This window comes from Populus euphratica, unplaced genomic scaffold (genome assembly GCF_000495115.2).
Source record: "Populus euphratica unplaced genomic scaffold, PopEup_1.0 scaffold44.1, whole genome shotgun sequence".
Lineage (NCBI taxonomy): Eukaryota > Viridiplantae > Streptophyta > Magnoliopsida > Malpighiales > Salicaceae > Populus > Populus euphratica.
Window position 1 is genome coordinate 741,886 of NW_011499865.1, and position 24,406 is coordinate 766,291.

The 24,406-nt window shown below is 33.3% G+C and overlaps 3 protein-coding genes and 1 non-coding gene across 5 annotated transcripts; 3 read left to right on the forward strand and 1 right to left on the reverse strand.

Moving 5' to 3' along the window:
• The first annotated feature begins 143 nt into the window (after positions 1 to 143).
• On the forward strand, positions 144 to 8,177 carry LOC105125924 (mitochondrial import inner membrane translocase subunit TIM22-4). Of its 2 annotated transcripts, none has more exons than XM_011026599.1 (4): positions 144 to 564; positions 1,188 to 1,378; positions 1,477 to 1,549; positions 7,694 to 8,177. In XM_011026599.1, exons 1-4 carry the CDS (start codon positions 486 to 488, stop codon positions 7,777 to 7,779), a joined length of 429 nt encoding a protein of 142 aa, XP_011024901.1. In that variant the 5' UTR covers positions 144 to 485; the 3' UTR covers positions 7,780 to 8,177. The 2 variants fall into 2 exon arrangements, with proteins under 2 accessions (XP_011024901.1, XP_011024902.1); XM_011026600.1 differs by lacking the exon at positions 7,694 to 8,177 and adding an exon at positions 2,091 to 2,795.
• Positions 8,178 to 11,171: 2,994 nt separating this feature from the next.
• Positions 11,172 to 13,798, forward strand: LOC105125925 (gamma-interferon-inducible lysosomal thiol reductase; the record flags this gene model as incomplete). Its single annotated transcript, XM_011026601.1, has 5 exons — positions 11,172 to 11,384; positions 11,520 to 11,585; positions 11,719 to 11,862; positions 12,948 to 13,040; positions 13,224 to 13,798. Coding segments are annotated over 5 exons (813 nt in total), but the record flags the coding sequence as incomplete, so codon positions are not given.
• Positions 13,799 to 14,365: 567 nt separating this feature from the next.
• TRNAS-CGA (transfer RNA serine (anticodon CGA)) lies at positions 14,366 to 14,447 on the forward strand. Its single transcript has one exon. It is a non-coding gene; the product is annotated as a tRNA-Ser (tRNA).
• Positions 14,448 to 22,282: 7,835 nt separating this feature from the next.
• LOC105125926 (protein LIGHT-DEPENDENT SHORT HYPOCOTYLS 5) lies at positions 22,283 to 23,687 on the reverse strand. The gene has a single exon (XM_011026602.1). It carries the CDS (start codon positions 23,238 to 23,240, stop codon positions 22,554 to 22,556), a length of 687 nt encoding a protein of 228 aa, XP_011024904.1. The 5' UTR covers positions 23,241 to 23,687; the 3' UTR covers positions 22,283 to 22,553.
• Positions 23,688 to 24,406: the final 719 nt, after the last annotated feature.

Genomic DNA, 24,406 nt, shown 5'->3' on the forward strand with positions numbered 1-24,406 from the left:
TCTGAAAAATATATTGTCAAGGTTTTTTTTTTTTTCACCACGAAACAGAAATATTCCAATCGAAAGTCATTTTGCTAAAGCACGCCTGACGGTGACTTACAACCTCACCGAGATAATGGTTTACTTCTTCACATCCATCGCGCAATGCATATACACCTAAGCAACTTCTTGCAGCCAACGAAGAAACCTCGGAACTTTCCTCTTCCTGTGGCTTCCCTAAAACCTCAGCTGAACCCCAACACCGTTCATTAAATGGCCGCTAAGCCCCAAACCCATTTTAACCTCCATGATATATAAATTTTAATTATTTTTTAGCCTTTAATTTTTTTTATTCACTTTGGTGGGTTCTTGTTTGTATGATTTTTATCTATGGCTAGCAATGAGAATCCAGGAAGTGAATCCAATAATAATGGCGGTGCTCTTCTTCTTCTTCTTCTTCGACTTCAAAGGATGGAGAAACACCCACGCAAATTCAACCTTTTAGAATGCCTACAATAGAAGAGGTTCGTGCCCAAGACGTTTGGAATAACTGTGCTGTTCGCAGTGTTGCTAGTGGAGTCATGGGTGAGGATTGACTGATTAAATTGCCTTCGTTCTTGTTTTCTCAAGACACTGAAATTAATGGGGTTTTGTTTTGTTCGTGCTTTCGATAATAAGCTCTTATATAGTTATAGTGGTAATAGATGAATTGAATATCTAACAATTCTAGCCTCTGAATGAGAAATTTTAAATTTTTTTGGGTGGCTTTATGATTGATTGGGTCGAGATACTTTCGGTAGTATAGCAATTATTAGGAAATAATCGAGTTTGCACCGTAGCTTTGAATTCAACGGTGGTGATTGACACAGGAGCTCCCCTAAGTTTTCCAGTCGGCGGGGCGGCTCTACGATGAATTTTCAAGGGGCTTGGAGAACCTATTATTCTGTTACAAAAATTCATTTTTTTGCTAATGATCCAATCAAGGAACAACTGAACTGTTATATCTGGTTTATCCGTAGTGCTATCCATTACAAATGAATTTTTTATCATTTGACTCCATACCACCAAAAGGTTTAGTTGTGCATTTGATCTTGAAAGATAGCCTAATAAGGGGAAGGAATCATCCTTTTAGAAATTTCACCTTCAATAAAAGTAGAGTGTTTTCAAATCTGTGGTTTCAAGTAATATGATAATGTGTTTATATGTAGGAGGTGGGCTGGGGTTGTTCATGGGACTGTTTCTAGGTGCATTGGATAATCCCATCATGCAAGATGAGATGACAGGAAGACAGCAATTTATTTATACCGCGAAGCAAATGGGACGGAGGAGTTGGAGTTCTTGTAAAGCTTTTGCAATTATGGGCTTGGTTTTCTCAGCTGCTGAGTGTGTCACTGAAAAGGTGGTATACCAAGGAGACTTTATTTATAAAATGGTTGATTTTTATGTACCTTTGAAATTTAAAAATCCATAGGAGTTTAATTTGTTGATTGTTTTTAGGCCCGGGCAAAACATGACACCACTAATACCGTTGTTGCTGGGTGTGTCACTGGAGGTACAATGTCAGCAAAAGGTGATCTCTTACTTTGCTGCTGTTCAATGCTTTTTTCATATTAACTGCATTCAGGTTGAGATTAGTAGTCAAGATGTTGGGTTAATTTATAAAACTCAGCACTTGCTTGTCGTAGAGGTTCAAATATGTTAGCTCATGGTTCCTGATACCATCCTATCAATCCACTTCCTCCTCATGGCTTATAAAAGATGTTCCTTAAATCTCCTTTGTGCTGACTTTTTTGAATCCATGTGCTTTATCATAGCTTGCAATTCATGTGGCCAAAAGGATAAAATCACTTGTCATATCAAAGTTTGATGAAATTAACCTATTTTGCATATGAAAATCCTGACTATATTTACCTATAGTTTCTTGTTAGTGAAACGGAACAACATCTGCAGTAAACATGCATACACTTTCAAACCAATTTCAAAGGAACAAAGGAAATTTATCTGTTAGGAAACCAGAGGGACACGTTCAGGAAAATGTGGAAAATTTTATACCAGCACAATAGTAGTGATCACATATTCTAGGTATTTTGACCATTCACTATGTTCATTAGGGTGGAAATGAAGGAGAGTGGATGGGGTGTATACTGTTGAGGGAGGGAAGAGGTGCTCACCTTGTTTGGTAGGATAGATGCATTCTTGAGAAAGGAACAGAAGAATACCTTCCTTCCATCAATCTTCAGTTTTCCAATCCTTCCAAATTGGAAACATTGAAAAAGAGACACAAATGAGATGAAATTTTTTCCTGATTTTACATCATTTGGATCTTTTTGATTACCTTTTCCCCTCATTTAAACTACTAGAAGGATGGATTCGTTTTCATTCTTCACCTTTCCAATTTTTCCTTATGCTCCGAATTGTCCCTATACTCCCGACTATTGTCCCTATACTCCCAACTAAGTAGTGTTTTAATACGGCGGTAGAAGGGCATAACCTCATGATGCGGACAACAAAAGAAGCAAGATTGGTGACTTTTTATAGACAAGGGTATCTCTGTAATTTCTCTGTTTGCTGGAAATTCTAGGAAAACTTTGATGATGCAGGCAAAAAGAATAAGATTTATGTGGTCTATTTCAACTATAGAATACAAGGGTGTTTTAGTAATTTTCAGATGTGGAAAATCTGAAAATTATAGTTATTTATATCTATTCACACGTCCTTTTTGTAATTCTCAATTATTTTCTCTTGTTGATGTCTTATAAAAAAAATCAAATTCAAAGAAATATGTTTTTGACGTGTTCGTGTTCATTTCGTATTTCTTGATCACTTTTCTTATCAAATTAACATTAATGTTGTTTTTTTAAAAAAAAAACTAAAATGAGAAAATCAAAATCAAAATAGGGAGCAAAATGGACAAGGGACTTAAGTGCAAAAAAAAAGAGGAATCAAGATATAATGGAGTTGCTTGGGGGACCAAGTAATTAAAAAAGCTATAAAACAAGAGAAATGAGAGACCAAAACAAAATAAATTGGGTTATATGGAGACCAAGCAACTAAATAGAAGATAAAATTTGTGGCTTATAAATAGATGAGTGAATTGTAGACGAAAGAAGCCCACCACACAAAAAAACCTAACTTTATCTCTCCTATATAAAATCCCTAGCCTTATCTCTTCCACCACAAACCCTAGCCACTAAGAGATAAAGAGAGAAAGAGCGAAAAAAGAAGAGAAAGTGTACTGAAATTTGAAAGAAAAACTCTAGTCATAAAAAATAAAGAGGAAGAAAAAACAACAAACTCTTCACTCCTTACCAAGGTGAAAACCCATCTCTAAGGTTGTTAAAATTGTGTGTTGACTCGTAAAATTTATAAGTCAACATATGCTTATCATGTAAAATCACATAAAAATTAAAAAAATGAAAAAATTGGATTGGAATCGTGTAAAATCATTTAAAATCAGTAAAATTGATTAAAATTTCCCTACCAATTTTACTTCCTACCAATTTTATGATTTTGCAATAATTCTAAATTTTCAATTTTTATCTTCCTTGTTGCATACATTAATGCATGAGCCTCACAAACACATGTATCCATGATTTTTTTTTTCCAATCAATGATGAAGGAAACATCATCTTGCTTAAACCCTTCCTAACAAATAAAACATTATCTATTATGGAACAAAACTTTGCAAATTCTTATTCTATAGAGATATTTTTACGGACAAGAGTAACAAATCATACTCTGGAGTTTGATCCACCGTGTGTTTATGTCTAAATACCATAGTCTCTTAAATAAGTTTACGGCATTATGATTTCTCTATAGAAAATCCTATAACTTGTCTAAGATATGATCTAACAAGGATCCAAAATTCAAGATTAAAAAAAAGATACTATTTTGAATTGTTTGATTCATTCGTTTTGGTTCATACAAAGCCTATAATTCTTTATTGATTCATTTGTTGATATTCACAATGTGTAACAAACAATATCTGAAACTTATGAAATGATAGCAATATCTAAAAGAAAGCATAATAATATCTAAAAGTGTTGTGTTATTCATTGAGACAAAATATGTCGGATAAGCTAAAACACTACACATGGTTATGCATTTGGAGGGAGGATTGGAATTGGTGCTGGCCAATAAAGGAGCATAGTTGCGAAGATATACCTATTTTTAATGTTTTTTCTTAAACACAGAGTCTTACCAACCACTTACAACTTTTTTTCTTGGATCTTGTGTGATAAGATTTTATCATGTAAGAACAAGCACACAACATTTTTATTGATGAAATTACCTTGAATTTTACGATTTATTTTTATGATCCGAGTTTACATTGTATTTTTTGTGTCGTGTCAAAAAAAGGTTTTTGACAGCCTTTCCCATCTCCCTCTTCATCATTTTCCAGCACCACTTCCTCCATCTTCCAGCCCTGAAATCAGCCTCCAAACCTCACCATACAACCTAGAAAACTGTAGCTATAACCCCACGTAACAGCCTTGAAAACTCCATCCAAATCATTGCTTGGTTTCTGGATTATAATTGGAGCTACACTCCTCGATTTTAGATTTTTTTGGCTTAATGGAAAGATAAGACATAGATCTAAATTTTTGTAATGAGTTTAAGACTCAATCCTGCTGTTTTGATCTCAGAACATGGACGAAACAGAAAAGTTAGAATCTGTCAAGAAGTTCATTTCAGCTTAGACTTTGTTTGGGTTTTTGGCCTCTATCTAGAGTTATAGATGTCAGAAAAAAAGCAAGCTTAGATGCGTTTAAAAGCTTAGAAGAAGATCTAAAATTTTTGTGAGGTTTACAACTCCAAATTATGTAGTTTTGATGCTCTAAATCCAGCGGAATATTGCGGAAGAAACAACAATAGTACTACGTAGCAACAACAACAACAACAACGCTATCTAGCATCGCCCCTGACTATTCTAGCAGCTTTTCAAACCTCATCCCATTCCTTGAAGATCAATTTCAAACTCCAAAGATCTTTTGAATGACTATTTTGATTTTTGTTGATTTTGATATGTATCAATGAGGTTTTTAATTGAATAATTTTTACTATGGGATTGATATTTTTGTTTGCATTTCAGTCAAATCCCTCAAGTTGTATCTTGCTAGTTTATGTGTATTGGTCATCTCATAGTCATCTCAAACATTTTAGTGTCATTTTCTTTATGTGTGAGAAGCATATTCACATTGTTATTCGATTCAAATAACATAATTTTTTTTTTCTTATTCATGCATGTATATTCATATCCGATGAGTTTTGTATCTTGGTTACAAAATTCATTAAAGGTTTCAGCCCACATTAAAAGGCTGACATTCCAATATTTTCATAAATACTTCTTTCCCAAAATCATTTGTTTAATCTTCAATAAAAAAATTCAATGTTTAAGGCAAATGAACTTATAATAAGTCATACTTTGAATGTTGATTGGGAATAGCACCTTCAACTTATAATTTAATTTTCAAAAGTAATTTTTTTTTTTTAAATGCATTATACCTTTTAGATCAGTCATCCATCAACGATTCCTAATATAATGAACTCTTGAAGGTTGTTACTCTCAGGTGGCAATTGGAGATGACAAGGTGATTCATTAATGTGTGATATGAATATGTTGGTTTTGAATAAATTGTCTACTTGTTGTGGTTGTACATATACGAGTTATAGCACCGATGTGTACTGACATTGATAAGGGGCAACCAATAAAAAACTGAAAATAACACATCACATGAAAAAATAAACCCCAAAAGGTTTATTGTGAAAACAATTTAGTCCATAAAGGATCTTCATATTAGTAAATCCTATTTCAAATAAATATACCCATGATAGACATGCTCAGGCAGAACTGAGGCGTACAATCTTCATTCATTTAACAAATATTGCGAATGAATCTTAGGTACTATAATATAAATGAATCTTAACAAAGCATTATCCATGGATCTTTTTTAAGATTTGGGTTGGGTTCTATGAGCCTAACATAAACCCATTGGCTATTCATTGACATAAATTGATAGACTATTGGTCATAGGTCATGATTAAAAGTCACCAACTGTATACATGTCAATTCACCAAGTATTATCAAAATATTGTAAATGAGAATGACAAAGATGTATTGCGCTTGTGAATGATTAGGCTTAAACCAATCACTCAAGGTTTAACTCATTACAATAGATTCACTATCACCTATATATATAGACACACACACATGGTAGATTAGGCATGGCAAATTGTTAGGAATAGAAAACAAGATTAACAATGCAACTTATCTTAGGTGGAATATTTTACGATGATAGCATCTTCCATATAGCATATCTAATCCTTTATCTTAAAACTTTGTAAACTAGTTGAGGTTTTCTAATAATCATAATACTAGGTGAAGAAAATCTTTATCCCCTCTATAACAAAAAATCCTTCCTCATCCTTGAGAAAGAAGGTCATGGTAGCTGTAATATTGGGTGCGGAAAGTGTTTTATTTTATTAGTCCTAAAGTTATTAGGTTTTCCTACGCTAAAGAGGAATACTTATGTTAGGGGCTTAGAAATCCATGTCCTTGATGGAACTGGCTGCTCTCTTTCAATAAGCAGCAATTTTGCTTTGATTGCGGGACTTAATCAGAACCTTAGGCGTGACTCTTAAGAACCTTAGGTGCAACTCCTAGCATCTATCAAAATCCTTCTTCATATTCCATCACAAATCAACATCAGCACAGTTTTAACAGCCCTAAAACAGCATTTAAAAGTCAGATTTGGAACATCCCCTAGGCTGTCCTGCATCACCTCACTGTCTTTTTTTGTTGTTACGTGGCTAATGAAGGGAGCTGCTTCGCCTTTTGCTGTTCCTGCTAGGAACTTTCCTCTTTTATTCATTGACTTCAAACTTCTGTTAATTTGTTATGTTTTGATGGCTTTCAGTTAATTACCCATGCAAGAGCCTGGTTGTTTTGGTCTTTGTTAGTCTCTTAAGAGTGTGAATGGACTAATTAGAGTGGCCATACAGTTTTAATTGCATCATCAATTATTATCATAGTTTTGGTTTATTTTGAGTAATGCGCATTAATCAACTTAATACTGGCAGTGTGACTACCTGCATCCTGATTGAATGACTATCTTTAACGAACATATTTTAGGTTCAGAATTACATTTTTGAACCTTTCAATCATCTGCTTTTCATTCTCTTCAACTATTTTATGATATCCAGTGCCAGTTCCTTTTGGTTTTCTGAGATGGAATTGGAATATCAATACATAAAAGCTTCTCTGTTTTGGCATCACCAGACTATCCAACTATGCTATCCTTGAATAAATTGAAGGCATGGATAATTAAACTGTGAAGTTTCTGCTTGTGGATTTTGAGTTTTATTAGCTTTGGCAATGACATTCGGTGATGTTGAGAAATTATCAATCTTGCACCAACACTGTTTAGTTGTGCCCTCTACTGTTTCAGTTGCGGTTTGGTGTTGAATTATTTAGGGAAACGGTGTGAGTTTTGAGTTTTCAAGCTGCTAATTTTGCAACCATCTCTAAAATGGTCTGCCAATGGCTACTTGGCTTTAAGCTATCCACTTCTGCTCTAAAAACCAATAATGTGATTTCGCTGTGTTCTTGCCCTTTTCTGTTTAATTCATGAAGAGACTGTCGTTCCTTACCTGACCTCATGGCAGTTTGCCTTGCTCAACCTGACCTATCTTACCCTTCTGCCATGTTTTTTAGGTGGCCCGAAAGCAGCATGTGTTGGTTGTGCTGGGTTTGCTGCATTCTCTGTTTTGATAGAGAAGTTCCTAGACAGACATACTTGAGTGGACAAAGTACCCGGCTCCAGTTTTGCAGACCTTAGATCATCTGGATTTGGATTAGAGAACTAGCAGTCTTGCAGCTTGCAGTGAAATTGTAGTTTTTCCTTGCATTCCTTTTCAATCCATTTTAATTTGCCCCCGCAATGAGGCGGAACGACATTGAACATACATACATGTCTCGTATAATCTTTTCATTTTTCCATTTAGCTGATACATCACAATAGAATATCCAGTGTGATCTTATAAATTCCATATCTGTTACAGTTTCTAATAACGAGTGACTAGTGCTCACTTGTCTTGTCTAGACTTGAGAGATTATTCTTCAAGAGCTTGTATTCAACTCTGTCAGTGTGTAGACTTTTGCTGGTTCAACCGATCAAGTATGGGTGCTGTTATCTTTACAACTCTGATTTGAATTGCTAAAATTACCCTTAAAAGAAAATGTAGCAGAGGACTTGGCTTCTCTCCCTTTCAAACTATTAAGCTTTTCATTTCGGTGAAATCACAATGTTTCAAAGCCGCCACCAGTATTCACTGCATCATGCATCAAGATCAGTTCGAAGACGTAAATTAGGTCACCATTCTTCATCACAGTTGGACAAGGCGAAACATAGAATTACAAAAAAGTGTCAGGCGAAGAGTTTTCGGGAACAAAATGTGAATTCGGGGAAAAAAAAGAGATGTTGATTCAAACTAGTAGTGCTTGCTTGATTGGTCTCTGGTGTTTTCTTCTTAGCTCCTTTCAGATATCTGTGCTCTGTGTTGTCAAGTCGAGTTAATACCCTCTTTTTTGTTAACAAAACCAAGTTATTACTTCAAACTCTTTCTTTAATCCAATGGGATTTTGATATTAAAAAAAGAAGAAGCTTTTTCTTTCATTGATTTAGAACTGAACAGAGCAATCTTTAATCAAGGAATTGTAATGTTACTGCTTTGTTCAATATAAAAGAAAAAAAAATCTTTTTATATTTGAGTGGGGAATTTGGGAGTACGTGTTCATACTTTGCAATATATTGACTTGTCAAATAAACTAGATTATAACAGCGTAAATCAAGTATTACAAACAAACAATAAAGTAAAACACATACATCAATCACAAAGTACAACTAGAAAAAATACTAATTCTTAAATAATCCATTATATCAAGAAAATAATGTTGGTAAACAAAATATATTGGTAAATACATTTTACTCAAGTTTAACAATAATTTGATAAATAAAAAAATATTGATAGTGATATAAGTTATGTGCATTGCTAAATATGTTTTATCATGGTAATCCAAGAATTTCCAAAATCTCCATACATATGCAAATGATGAGCCCCAAAGATACTAATTTTTAAATTTATATATTGAATAATCAATTAATTTTTTAATTTTAATAATTTAATTTATTTTTTTAATTAAGATGGCTGGTAGCTTGTATCTAATGATTGGTATATCAAGATAACTAGTATTTGTAAAAAAAAAAATTTATATAGATTTTAGAACTCTTAGATGTTTTGATAAATATCTTTTTAAAAAGAGAAAGTACAATGATATTTTAGAAAGATAGACTCTAAAAATATATATTCTAAAAATATTTAAAATGAAAAAATTGTAAATTTTAAGTTTAAATGATTCATAGTATATTTTTTATCTTATGAGTCTTGTTCTTTTATAAAAGGAAGAGGCTAAAGTATAATTCTATTATTCTAATGTCTTGAATTGTATTTTACTCAAAATAATATATATTGAATTAATATAAAATATTGAGAAATCTATGTAGAGTCCTAAAAAACTTCTTAATGAAATGTTGAAATCAGATAAAGTATTTGAGTTTATTAAAAATAAAAAATAGATCCAAGCATATTCTTTGAATCCAAATATATTTGGCTTGGATATAACAATCCAAGCCTATGTTGATATTGAGGTGTTTAACACTATAAACATATCACACATTGTTAGGCGTGCGCCTAGCATATAAATAAGCTACGATACTCAAGTCTATACACCTTAGATCCAAAATAGTTTTCATGTTTTGGGGTATTTAAAGTTTTTTTTTTTTTGGTAATTTAGAGAGTTTTATGAGCATTTTAAATTTGAATTTATCACAAAGTATATTATAATTGTGAGATTTTACCTTAAATGCCACTTTTTTTAATAACTATAATACTCAAGAACAATCCGGAGAGCACATCTGACGTCCCCAAACCTTGCTTTCTTTTTTTAACTACTAAGAATACAACAGCAGAATCGAACCAAGAAAGAATTTCCCCTTTTTTTTCTTTCTCCCATCACGCTTTCGGGTGATCAACACATGAAAGAAAGACCAACTCTTGCTAACAGTAACCATTTTCATGAAGGGAGTATTGATAATACAATAAAGGTTGTTTATAAAATGTTTTTATTTAAAAATATATTAAAATACTTTTTATTTTTTAAAATTTATTTTTAATATTAACACATCAAAACAATCCAAAACTTTTAAAAAATTATGGTTAACAAAAATAATAATAAATTTCAGCTCAATTCTATTTATGCCACACTACCATATCGGAGCGAATACTTCACACCATTGCCTCATTAATTCAATCATGGGCTAATGTTCATGTTATAGGTTAGACCTACCCAACTACTTTATATCAAACGTCACCTAGAAAGGGAATCAAGCATGGATGTTTAACCCATATAGAAGGTGTGGGTCATTCCATGCATAAGATCAGAGATACGAGGTGTGTCTTTAGTAATACATTATATAATATTTTTTAAAAATATTTTTAATTGAAAATCTATTAAAATAATATTTTATTTTATTTTATTTTTAACATTAATATATTAAAATTATAAAAAAACACCTCAAAATATTAATTTGATGTTTTTTAAAATAAAAAATAATTAAAAAAACTGTACATTATCCAACACATACTAGATTAACTTAAATCTACAAATATTTTTTACTTTAATATTTTTTAGTTTTTAAAAACATGAGTAGATTAAGGTAAGGTTTGTTTTTATAGTGATAAATTATTTTTGAAAAATAATATTTTTTATTTTAAATTATTTTTTAGTATTTTCAAATATATATTAAAATAACATATACGGCTAATAAGACATATTGTTAATTAAGTTGGCAAGGCCGGGTCTTAAAAAAAAACATTGAATCTTTGTCGGATAACAGAAATGGACCGTTTTAACCAGTGGGAGGGATAGCCAACAAAAACTTACAAATTCCATCTGGTTGTCACCGAAAAAAATCTCTTTGCACTGCTCCAGCTTCACATCCAAAAACGTCAACTAGCTCCTTTATCTTCCTCTTCTTCGAATTAAAGCAAACAACAAAGCAGCAAATATCAAAAGCTTTCAGTGATGGTTTCTCGTCTAACAACAACCCTCTCTTTCCTCACTTACCTCTTGATTCTCTTCATCTTCTACAACAATTCTCCCTTCAAATACTGATAAAGTCTTCCTGGCACTGTACTATGAATCTCTATGTCCATACAGCGCTAATTCCATAGTGAGTTACCTTAACAAGCTCGTTGAAGATGACGAGCTTCTCTCAATCGTTAATCTTTACCTCTCTCCTTGGGGTAATGCCAAATTCAGAGGAAACGACACCTTTTTTTGCCAGGTTCTTATTAAAAAAAAAAAAAAACTTTTGAGCTTTTACTTCATTGACTATTATCCTTTTGAAAGACCAAATCTTTTTTATCAGCAAGGAATTGCTAAGCTAATAAAGTTTGTTTCTTTCATGTTTAAATCGCAGCATGGTCCATATGAATGCTTATTGAATACAGTGGAAGTTTGTGCAGTTCATGCCTGGCCTAAATTGGTTAGACTCGTTAGCTTCTTCAAGTGTGTTTTGATTTGGTTTTAATAAGTTCATGTGATAATTAACGCGCCCAGTATTTGTAACTGTGTGTTTCGCTTGTCTTTGTCTTAAAACTGTGATGTTTATGATGCAGGAAGACCATTTTCCTTTTGCTTACTGTGTCGAGAGATTGGTTTATGAGAGGAAGTACCCAGAATGGGAGTCTTGCTTCAAGGAATTGGGTTTGGATCCAAGGGCTGTTTCTGAGTGCTATACTGGTGGTGGATATGGCGATGATGTTATTTTACTGTTAGATTTACTTTGCTTTTGTAGTTGGTTAATTCAAGTCGTGGGAGGGTATTTTCTGAAACCGTTCTCTCTATGAACTAAGAAATGAAGTTACCAAGAACAGATCTCTAAATGTGGTGACTACTCTTAGTTTACAGGAACCAACAGCTGGTTTTTTTAATAGATCATTGAAACGTACTGACTTCGTATCTGGTTGATGAAGCTGATATTGTATATTGCGTATTGCGTATAAACTGAAGGTGTTTTATATAGACACAATGAAGTTAAGGCTTTGATTTCATAACTGTTAGATGATAGGAAGCTCCAATAAAGTGTTGACTGTGATTTGTTATAGATGCTGATTAGGATTAAGCGTTGTTACTGATTATTTGTCTAAACTTCCTATTTTCTGGGTCACTATTTGGGAAAGACCTTTGATTGAAGCAAATGTATTAAGAAGGTAGATTTTGATCTTGTGATTCTTGCTACTGTGAGTTTATCTCCTGAATTGATTTTATGTGGGTATGGAAATCGTTTCTGTTTTCTTTACCCTGCCAGGAATATATTGCCTATAGATTATAGGCCTTCTAAACCCGGAAGCATGGATAAGAGAAGTTTAAATCATGCTCATTAGATATCAGAAGAACAATTATACTGTTTAAAAGAAGGGATAATTGGGCTAGACAGGAAACAGACAGCGAGGCGAAAGTGAACTGGAACAGAAGTACTGAAAATGCTGTGGTGATTTTAATTGCTTTAGAACTCTTTAAAGTTTGTCTGGCAACAGCGAGGAAAGCCTGAAGCAATGCTTACTTGAATCAAATGGTCTTGAGAGAAAAGATCATGCAACTAGAAACCTATAACTCAGTTCTGAAATTTAAGTGTATGGTGGTAATGCCATCTTTGGTGTCTTTCTCCCACCTGTTGCGTGGTTATCTGTATTTCAGTTTGGCCCTCCACCTAAAAGTTCGTTGTCTTATGTTCTGCTGACTTCCGAATGTTTCTTTTCCTCATGTTATTATGGTATTTTTTGGTGGGACAAAAATTGTGATCCATGCATAACTGATTGGATCTATACTTGGTACCTCTGTGCAGCTTGAATTAAAATATGCAGCTGAAACAAATGCCCCTGAGCCTCCACATAATTATGTGCCATGGGTGGTGGTTGATGGGCAGCCACTTTATGAGGTTTGTTCTTTTACCTGTGACCATAAGAAATGGTTATTGATTGTGGACTTCGTATTTTTGCCACCAAGACTTTCTGCGATTTTACATGCAATTTTGCTATTTGTGATGATCTCAACTTATGAACAATTGATGGTTGTTCACAAGTTATTGATTTCTTTCCTTTTCTTTTTCTACTTTTAAAAGATTACTTGGTGGAATTCAGGAATTACTCTGTTTTTTTTTTGGGATTATGAAGACTTCATAACATACCTCTGCAAGGCCTACAAAGACATTGCCACACCCAAAGCTTGCAGCAAACCATCTGGTTATTCCATCCAAAGGCCAAAAGCAAAATCAATCCCTCCAGTTTGCTATAGGGATACCATTATATCAACGCTATTGGAACAGATTAAATCAGCAATATCATTGTGGATGCAGTATAAGGCGATCAGAGCTGCTTCAGCATGCGTGCATCTCAATTCCATATACTTTCCAGTTTGATTGCGTTGCTGTCGGCACGCTATTAATGCTGTCAAGTCAGCAGTCCTCAGCTAAGTGCATGTCTGAAGTTGCCACCCCCCTTTCTCGCCTGAAAACAATTGATGTTGTCATTTACTACCAGATAACGTTGTTTTGTGATTGCGGGTTGGGGTGCTGTTAGATAATATTTTGTCTGTATATATTTATCAATTCAGCAACAAGTATGTGTCTCGATGAATACTTGTAGCCTGTATTGTGCTTGATAATAGGCGGTCCTGTGGTTTGTTGCAGTGATCTAATATGACACCTTGATAGAGATGCACCCACTTGAGCAGAACAGTGGATAGCTGATGCTAAGAATGGTACTGATAGACTAGATGACCTGCACGGCATCCATCAGGTGGAGATGTATCCACCTGAGTGGGATGGTCCAGCGGTTTAGTTTTCGTCCTAAGGATCCTATCCTCCGCTAGCAAGACTCGGCTGTCACTGCTATGGAGGACAGATTAATTTAAAACTGAGCACCTTTACCTAATGACCTGGGTGTTCCATCACACCTCAATCATGCTAGAGCTAAATTATACCTGAAGCAATTATCAGCTAAACTATTTAATCTCCTAGAATATTAGCGAGGTTTTAAAAATTAGGGAAGCAAAGAGAGCGTTATCAATAATACATGTGGGCAAATGTCTCAAAAGGGTTGGACAGCTGGAATCACAAAGGCTACTGAATACTAAAATGAATATTCTGAGTAATTTAAGGGACGCAGCTCTTTCCCCACCATGTATGTCGTCTATTAGAGGGCCATGTGGGCCCCGTTATGTTTTTATTATCAATGTATATTGTTTAGGCCACACGGAAGGCCAGTCGATATGTCCGAGTGGTTAAGGAGACAGACTCGAAATCTGTTGGGCTTTGCCTGCGCAGGTTCGAATCCTGCTGTCGACGGGTTTTTCAACTTTTAATTAATGGTTGATTTTAAAATTTTTTTATTAATCTATTAAAATAATATTTTTATATTTTATACATAAATACATAAAAAAATAATAATATAAAAAAAATTATTTTTAAAAAAAATCTGTGAATTAAGTAAACAAAACACCCTAAATTTTTTTATTTACAGATAACAAAGTTGTCCCTCTTTTTTTTTTTTATTATCTGAAATGTAAATATTATCTTTTATAGATAAATCAATATGTTATATTAATTGCTTGAGCCAACCCTTAACCTTAAAAAACAGCGATATTAAGTGCTTAACAACTAGATCAAAAGTGTGATTCTTGCACCTAATTGAGAAAACATTGAGTCTAATTATTGATCTCAATAATTTATTTATTTAATTTAATATCTATGGTTACAAGACATTTGTTCAATTTAATGCTCAGTTTATTTATTTAGAAGAGATAATATAGTATATCTATTGCATGCTAATTAACATGTTTTAAATTTGACAAAGTAAGAATAAAAATATATATAATGATCTTAGAACAACAATATTTGACTTTCAATTAAGAAAAAAATAATTATATTCTTGTTATAATTACCATGTCTATTTTTTACTGGGGTATACAAATAAAACATTGTTTTTTTAACTAGATTATGAGAAAAGATATTACCATCGATAATTATATAATTTAATATATAATTATGTTTTTTATATATTCTTACTATAATTAATATTTTTATATTTTATCAAATATAAGAAAATATTTTATTGCAAAATATATCATATATATTACAATTAATATATAAATAAAGCATTGAGATCAATAATAGGGTACAACAATTGTTTTTTTTTTTTTTAAGAGTTAAGGGGTCGCCGGCAACAGTTGTCTTCGATATTGTATGTAGTTTTAAACTGGAATAAAGCTAGACTCATCAACAGCTAAGGCTTGACTTCTATGAAATCAAAATTATGCATGCGATTACAAATTATATAATTATTATAGTCGCTAACATGCTGGAAATACCCACACCACTATTGCTCATCGAAATCATATTATCTCGTGACTACAAATTAACAATATTATTATAGGTAATGATGAGATATGATATTTGAAAGTTTTAGTGACGAAGAGTGTGTTTAGGATGGTAATGTAAATTGTTTAAAAAAATTGTTTAAATAATTTTTTTATATTTTGAGATTATTTTAATGTATTGATGTGAAAATAATTTTTAAAAAATAAATAAATATTTATTTTAATTTATTTTTAAATAAAAATATATTTTAAACTTTCATCACAATCACCACCGTCACCACAGTTTCAGATACAACCGAAATAATAATATTAACGGTGGAGCCAGTCCAATAAAAGTTCAAAAGTCCTTTCCCGGCAAGGCAGACCGCTCAAAGGGTACTCTCATATGGACATGGTCCCACCCAAGCCTATCAATACAGAGATTTTCATGTCCCCCAGTGGATTCACATTTGGATCTTCCTCTCTCAAGTCTAGCACGACCCAGAAGAGGTGAAGGCAATTTCGAAGCTGGAAAATGATAGATGGCGGTGGGTGTGGGTGTGGCCGTGGCTGTGGGCTCATATTCTTTCGGAGGAAGGGTTTCGATACGAAAGCGAGAGGAGAAAAAGACCACCAGGCACCGTTTGTCAGTAAATTTTACCATCCAGATATCATGTCGGCGACCAAAACTACAGATTGTCAAACTATACAGGACCCACCATATTGAGCACATCAAAGACAGAGAGAAAAAACAGTGATGTCTAGGCATTGTTCTTCTCCCTCGGTCCTCTGTTTTTACCAAAACCACCTTCTCTCTCCACTTCCGGGGGCCACCGACTGTTTCTTACTCTCACTCTCTGGCCAGTGAAAAACCCTAGTCAATCGATTCCTGAGATTTAAAGAGTTCATGGCAAAAAGAAAAACAATTCAAACTGGTTGCACTGCGGAGCGAAACAATTCAAATAGCTAGGTTGCACTGCTCGCAGCTTATACGAAATAGTTCCATACTGCTTGTTTTTCCTTCGATATTTTATAGCATAGAAATGCCCCATGGACAGCGAGTCTTAATAAGTCCTTTCATCTCTTTACTGTATAAAAAATCATATCCAGAGAAGCAATTTTAATTGAAATCATTTAAAAATTATACCGTAATTTAGAATGGAAAAATACGGTTTAAATATTATATACATAAACTCGTTACACTGTAAATCATACTTTAGATATAAAATATTTATACTATAAATAACATTATAGATATCAAGAAGGCTAAGAAGACATTATCTTTTTTATTTTTTAATTATATAAAAAATTATTAGGTTAGACAAGGCCACAAGCCCAATGCTATCGAATTTAACTTGATAACCAAAGTCAATATTATTAGAATCATTGTCTTTTTTATTTTTTATTCAAAAAATTATAGGGTTTAACTTGATCACCAAACATAATGATATTGAGTTTGATTTAGTAAATAAACTTAAAAATATCGAAGGTGTTATCTTTTTTGTTTTTTATTCCAAAAGTTGTCAAGTTTAGCTTGGCTATCAGATCCAATAATATTGAATTCAGCTTATATGATATTGGGTCCAGTTTAGTTGCTAGACCTAATATTATTATAAAATTATCTATAAATTACAAAATAGAGAGGCTTCTTTATCTTTTTAATTTTATAAACAGTTAAATTACATAATTATCCTGAATTAAAAAAAATAAGGTTGGTTTCAAGGGTGTTTTAGTCTTTTCTTTCTATTTTTTTTTTATTTTTTACATTTAGTTAAGGGCTTCTTCTATTTTGATTAGCTGATGACATATTTATGCGTGACAACCTTCACATTATTTAGGCGGCTTTTGCAAGGCCATTCAATTACCAAAATCTTTTATTCATGGCGATGATGGGAGCAACCAATCATTTTGTTTCTAGCAACGTGGCTTGTGCTCACGATGGAGATCCAGTTAAGTTGTGATGAAGTTTTTTTTTATTATTTTAATAATTATTTATTTTGATTTTGAAGCTTTTTAAAGTTTAACTTCTTCTACTTTTCAATTTCATTATTGGATATTTCATTTCATTTTATTTTTATTTTCAATTTAGTCCTATTAATTTCGATTGCTCTTCAATGTTTTATATACTTTTTCTGATTATTTTTTTAATTTTGTCCATTATTATTTTATTGCATTTGTTTATTCAATCTAATTTTGGTCTTTATTATTTTGATTGATATTTTTTTTATCCTTTTCTTGATTTATCTTTTTATTTGATGTTGTCTCTTTACTTTTTTTTTTTAATTTTTCATTCAATTTTGATCCTCATTCTTTTTATTATGTTTTTTTTTTATTTTGTTTTCTAATTTAGCCTTTAATTATTTTATTTCATTTTATTTATATACTGTATTTGATCCATATTGTTTGAGTTTTAAATTGTTCTATAATTAGAAATTTTACTTTGTTATTTTTTCACGATTGCCTTCCTATAAGGTAATCCATGTCTCATGATTTGGTCTTGATTAAATCTGACCTTTTTTTAAGGTTTTTTATTAAAATTAATGTTTTTTTTTTCAAATTTATTATTTGATATTGGTTATTAGACCCATGACTTCATTGTTTGTTCTATTTTTCTATTGTTGAATTATCCCGATTTCATATTCCAAATAATAGGTTAGTCAAGTTAACTAAAGTTGACTTGGATTTTTTTCTTATATTTTTTTATGAGATTGATTTTTTTTTAATTTTATTATTTCATATTAAATTATTGACCTTTGTGATTTTTTTTTATTTTAGTTTGGTTATCTTGAGTACATGTTAGTCAAGTTTAGCTAGAATTAGTCAAGTTAAATCATTTTGACTATAGTTTCTTTCCCTCGACTTTTTTTTATGATATTGATCTTTTTTTTTTAACTTTTACATTAAAATTTTCTTTGTATTAGGTTATCGTAAAAGAGAGGAAGTAAACTTAACTAGATTAGGTTAGGTTGTTTTTTTTATTTTTTATTTATTTATTGAAATTGATTTTTTATATTTAATTTTTCTTTTGAAAGTCTATTTTTATTTTTATTTCAATCTCTCAAGATATGGGTTAAGTAAGTGGTTGGTGTTGATTTAAGTTTTTTTCCTTGACATTATATTTTTTAAAATTATTATTTTAATTTTATTTTTTAGTATTTGGTTATTAGGTTTTTAACTTTGAATTTTTTTTGTAATTATTTTAATATTATATCTCAAGTTGCATTTTAGTAAAGTTAATCTAAAATGGTTGGAATTGTCATCACCATTTCTATGTTAAGAAAAATTTTACTATAAAAACATACATCCTATCTAATTTTATCTGCGAGTACGAGACGTCACCAATGATTGTGATAACAGTTAACATCTTAAGCTAACAGCCAGTCCCTCCTTAGCTTGGGCCACATTTATTTTTCTACATTTCTTTTATTTTCTAATATAAATGCCTAATTGGAACATGCAAGTTCCAAACTATTATTATTATTATTATTATTAAATGATATATTTTGTTTTTATTTAAGTTGCAATTGAATTGTTTTGTTTAACTGATACAAATTTTAATTATATGTAATTTTATTTTTTTATTAAAAGACTAATAAATTACTGAATAGATGATGGTGTTTGAGAACGTGATAACGATTGTTTTTTATAGTATTTTTTATTTTAAAGTATTTTAAAAATTAATTTGATATAGGACATCAAAATGATATGAAAATAATAAAAAATATTTTTTAAAAAAATAATAAAAATTTAATTTTTTTAAATATTTTCAAAACGCATTGTATGTGAAAAATATATCACTTGTACTTTTTTTATTCTCGATTCAATCAAGCAACATTTCGCATTGAACTTGCACATAAATTTTGTGACTAAATCAGCACATCACAAAATTTTAAATTTTTATTTCAAAACTAATTTATTCATATGGAGGGTTTGAAGTTTCCGTGGATCCACCACAAACGATTTTTTCTCTAGGCTTAACCTGAATCGCATCCCTCTCTGCTTCTCCGCTCTAAAAAAAAAGAGAGGGTGGATGATTAAGATCATGCTCCATGAAAGGTCTACATTTTCTTTTGACCTGGAAGCATTAACTGATCCAAGTTACCAGCGCTATTTGGCTATTAATACTGGAACATGACATTCCATGCATGAGAAAACCCTAAGTCTTTGCCTTCTTTTACCACGTTGAGTCTTTTTGAGGATATGAACTCATCTCATGCTTAGTCACGAGTGAAGCCTAATTTATTATAAATATAATAAGAAACTAGGTTTAATATAGTTGGATTCAGTCATGAACTGCTGAAATCAAATTACCTTATATCTAACAATTTATTCAATTTAATTAAGCCTATAACTTAAAGCCATAAATTTTTATATCTTCTTAAAAACATAATTATAACATCCAAACATTATTTTTTACATAAAAAAATAATTCAGCTAGATGGAAAAGCGTGGACATCAAGCCTAATTGCGACACTACCTGGAAAGAGCACGTTGGTGCCACGATGGGCCACCAGTACTGCAGTTTGAAAATGGTTGATTCCTCGTTTTGGATTTGTCCAACTAACTATTTCCGACCAAATTTCCAAGGTGGATCCAGCACACTACTCAATCGATGCCTTCGTTGCTTGATATGTTTCTCTCAGCATCCCGTCATGTCGTTTGCACTCTATATGTATGGAACTAGACAGGATTTAAACTAGAATGGAAATTGTAAATGTTGTTTTTGAACAGTCTCTGTTGCTGTATCACGGACATTGCTAAAAAAGCAATCCCAATCTCACCATATGACCATCGCGTTTATGATCATCTATCATGTTAGAAGGGCAGGAAAGATGGTCTGGACCCTTGGAAAACTGGGCTCCGAACATCCACACGTGTGACCTGTATATTACTCTCAAAACCAAAATAAACCACAACTGTAAATACATGGTGCATCGCCTCACTTAAGGGCGACTGCTTTGTCCATTATTTTTGTGCCTCCGAGTAGAGGGCGTGTGGTGCGTCCTTTGGTTGCAAATATTAAGTAATAATATATTCCTCACAGCAATGCATACGTCAATATTAAGACTGGCTGTGGTGTGAGACAAAACTAATCGATATAGGGTGTTTTAGGCTTTTAGTCTTAGCAAATCGACCCCAACCCAAGCCCGCACTTCCCCTGCTCCTCTATTACTCCTTAAATGAGGTACTCCTTTGGAAGATACATTTTCTATACGAGGAGAACGGCATTGATGAATTACACTTTCTTTGAAATTTGTCCCCGGGAATCCACAGTAGCGATGAAATGTACAGAGTACTGTCCTCTTGTTTTTTTTTTTTTTTGTAGTTATATGTCTTGGCAGGAATAATGGATCAAACTAGAAGAAGAAGCGATGTGTTAAAGCAGGGACACATCTATCTTTTGACTTCTTAAGGACTCGATTCGGTTGAAGTTACAGAGCAACAGAAAGAAAAAATAAAGTATTGTAATCAAAATGATTTGATTCTACCAAAAAGACAGAAAGCGGAGGAAAAGTTCTGCTGCTATAGTAATAGTATCAATAAAAGAAAATGAAAACCAGGAAAGGAAGAATAATACAGGGAAAAAAAAACAGTATATTATACTAGATTTTATCGGATAGGGGAAGAAATGGGGTTTGTTTGCGGGTCTGTGGTAATAATAAACAAAATATATAGAATACCATATGGTATATATAGTAAGATATGCATTAATTAATGATATAACAATGGAATGGTGGAACCTAAAGGTTGGCTCCTGGTCATTTTCACACTGAGGTAGTGGTTACCAAAATAAAATAAGAGCAGCAATCACAAGGACTACTCTTATTCCATTTCATTGATAAATGCTTGTAGCTTTAGCCTATTATCTCTTCTTCTTTTTTTTCTTTTTTTTGGTGTAGCTGTGGTTATCATAGGAAAGAGATGTTGTTTACATCGGGATCCGGAGAAGGATAGAAACGAGTACTCCCTTAAGAAAAGCCCGGAACCAGAGACCTTAAAAATCTCTGGAAAAAAAATCTGAGATCACGATGGATTGCTAGATAGCATAGTGAAGAAAGCACCTGAAACTGTAAGTACAAAATGGGGTGTAAATTAGCAGTGCACGTGCGCATCACCATAGAAACATTACCCCATGGTGGGGAGCCCGAGCCGGGACCATGAAGCCACAGAGGTTGCTAGGGAATTAAAAGATCGGGTAAAAACTGATGTTGCCCTTCTTGCCAACATGCCCACAACCTCCCAAAATTCGAGTAGTTTGATGTTAGCTAGAAACAAATCACAAAACACAGTGCAGCTATACAAAACAAAGAAAATAAGATAGGAACAAAGAATCTATAATAGGTAATTATATTAATATTAACCAATAGCAATCAGTAGAGTAATCAAATTGTTTAAGCAGAATAGTTTAATTAAGATATAATGGTCAATCTTATCAACAAGTGAGGAAGGAGGGAGAGATAATTATGATCTTAATAAGCAATAAGATACCATGGAATTCTTTCTCTTGCATTTTCTTCCTCGCAATAAATTTCTTATTAACAGGTCAAAACAAGAAAGAACCTCGAACTGAAATAGAAACTGAAACTGAATAACGCGGTCGTAATTAAGACATATTGGTCTGTTTCCTAGAGAGTAGATAGTCCAAGTGAGTTAGACTAGCTAGCTAGCTAGGTACTTTTGGTTCCAGAAAAACAAGGGTTTTAGGCCTCTTCATTCTTGCTGAACGGTACCTTCCGTTCTTTCTTCAAATACGGCCAAGAAGGAGAATAGAAACATGCCCACACTAAGGATTTATAATTCTCAACCAACCTCATTCTCTATGTAGTAGCAAATTTTCAAATAATTGAATTATTGATCAGTCACTATAATAATCTCACAAGTAAATACTACAATGCTGAGATAATTTAGTACTAGCTATAGCTTCCATTGAAGAAGCAGCATAGGAAGAAGAACTGATTTTTTTAAACTAGATTTCTAGCTATATTTTGCTCAATGGCTCGACAGTCGACCCGTTTATAAAATCGTCAGAGATCATAAATAACTCTTAATAATCACTATTAAGATAGGACATTGAAATTAGAAGAGAGAAATTACACTATACGGTAGTTGTAGCAGCGGCCGCAGCAGCACTTGTAGCGGCGGCACTACTATCGCCACCAACACCACCACTTCCTTCTCCACCGCCACTATTAGAGCCACCAGCAGCTGCCTCCACCGACACACTCGCTGCGGCAACACCAACATTAGGCCTTTTTCGCTTCTTCTTCTCATGAGGAATCCCTCTGGCTTTAGCTTGACCTTCTCGAACTTCCCTCAAATAAATCCTAACAGCTCTAGCCCCAAAAGGGTTTGATTCTGGCAGTCCACCGTTTTCTTCATAAGCAGCTCTAAGCCGTCCGATTAGCGCATCAAGACTACCCCAAGCCTGCTTTAGTGGACAAGAACAAGATGCTGGCGGGTTCGGGTGCCCAAAATAAGGACAACCCGTTATGTGGACTTTAGTCTTACCAAATTGATCCAAGTACTTCAAGAACTCAATCACATGTGCACCACTGCAACGAGCTAGGGTTAAAGGTGGCTTGTGGTTCTTTAAGTACCCTAAGAAAGTGTTCCAGTCTCTCCTCTTCTGTGACTCGTATCTACTTGGTGGTGCTGGCAGTGATGAACCATCCGGTTGCTGTTGTAGCTGCGATGCTGAAGACGATCCTCCTGTTGCTGCTGACGGACAAGGTTCTCCACTATTCGGGTCGGATGCAGTGGCTCCTCCAGATGTCGAGTCCATGAGAGTGATTATTGGTAGTATTAATTTTTGCCAATTATTTGACCGAGTAATCAGAAGGGTTCTTACCTTGAAAACTTCCTACGGCACGGTTTTTTATTGGGCTGAAAAGAGTGTAGTAGCGATAGTAGTACAAGTTGGTGTTACGTTTCTTGTCAAAAAGAGAGGAGGGTTCTTGTCAAAAAGAGAGGAGGGGTGCTGAGTTATTGTTATTGTATGAGTTAGTGAATATATTTTCACGGGAAATAGATTGCGTGCTGAGTTTCTTTATTCGTGAGAATGAGAGGGTTTTCAGGAAGAAGAAGGCAGAGAGAGGAGAGAGAGTTTGTGTTTGTGTTTGATGATGGGACTTAAAAAGAGAAGAACAAATGAATGAGACTCTTCTTACTTGGGGAGATATAGAGTAGGAATAGATAGAGAGAGAGAGAGAGTAAAAATAAAAATAAAAATAAGTTAAAAAAAGAAAGAAAGAAAGGAAATACTGTGAGAGAAAAATAAAAAAGAGAATAAATAAGTATAGAGAGAGTTATGGAGCTACGGTGGTGGTCTTTTGAGGATTTTATTCACAATTTCACATGGTGGCCCAGTAGACAAGACATGTTTACTACTCGCCACGGCGGCCCCTCCACCCTCCCTCCCTCCTTCCTTTCTCTCTCTCTCTCTACGAGCAGTATTTCAATTCTTTTATACTAAATATATAACACGAGTCACGTGCTAATCAGGTCCGTGGAGCTTACATGTACACCGACGGACCCACAACGCAACGTGACTGTAGGGGACTAAACTGGAAGAGAGAGCGTGGTGGCCACCATAGCTGTAAGGAGCGTTGATTTGGTTGTTGTAAGGTAGTGGTGGATCGGATGGGGCAATTAATGAGATCTCATAAAGGTCAGGCGAATATTTCTGGAGGCCGAGGCAGCGTTCCAGCACTTGTCACGGTGGAATGTAGACGACTGCTGCGTTGGATTTTGAATTCTGTTTTGTTTCCTCCACCTCAAAATGGAAATCTTGCTTCGACATCCAGAAATTCTTGTCATTAATTAATGATTAATTTACCCTTTCAATCTATTGAATAGTGTGCTATTCACTGATTTTGATAAAAGTGAGTGTTAGTGGCCCTCCTAGAATACTGTCTGTGTCTTCCTTTTCTCGCATTCCAACAGAGTTCC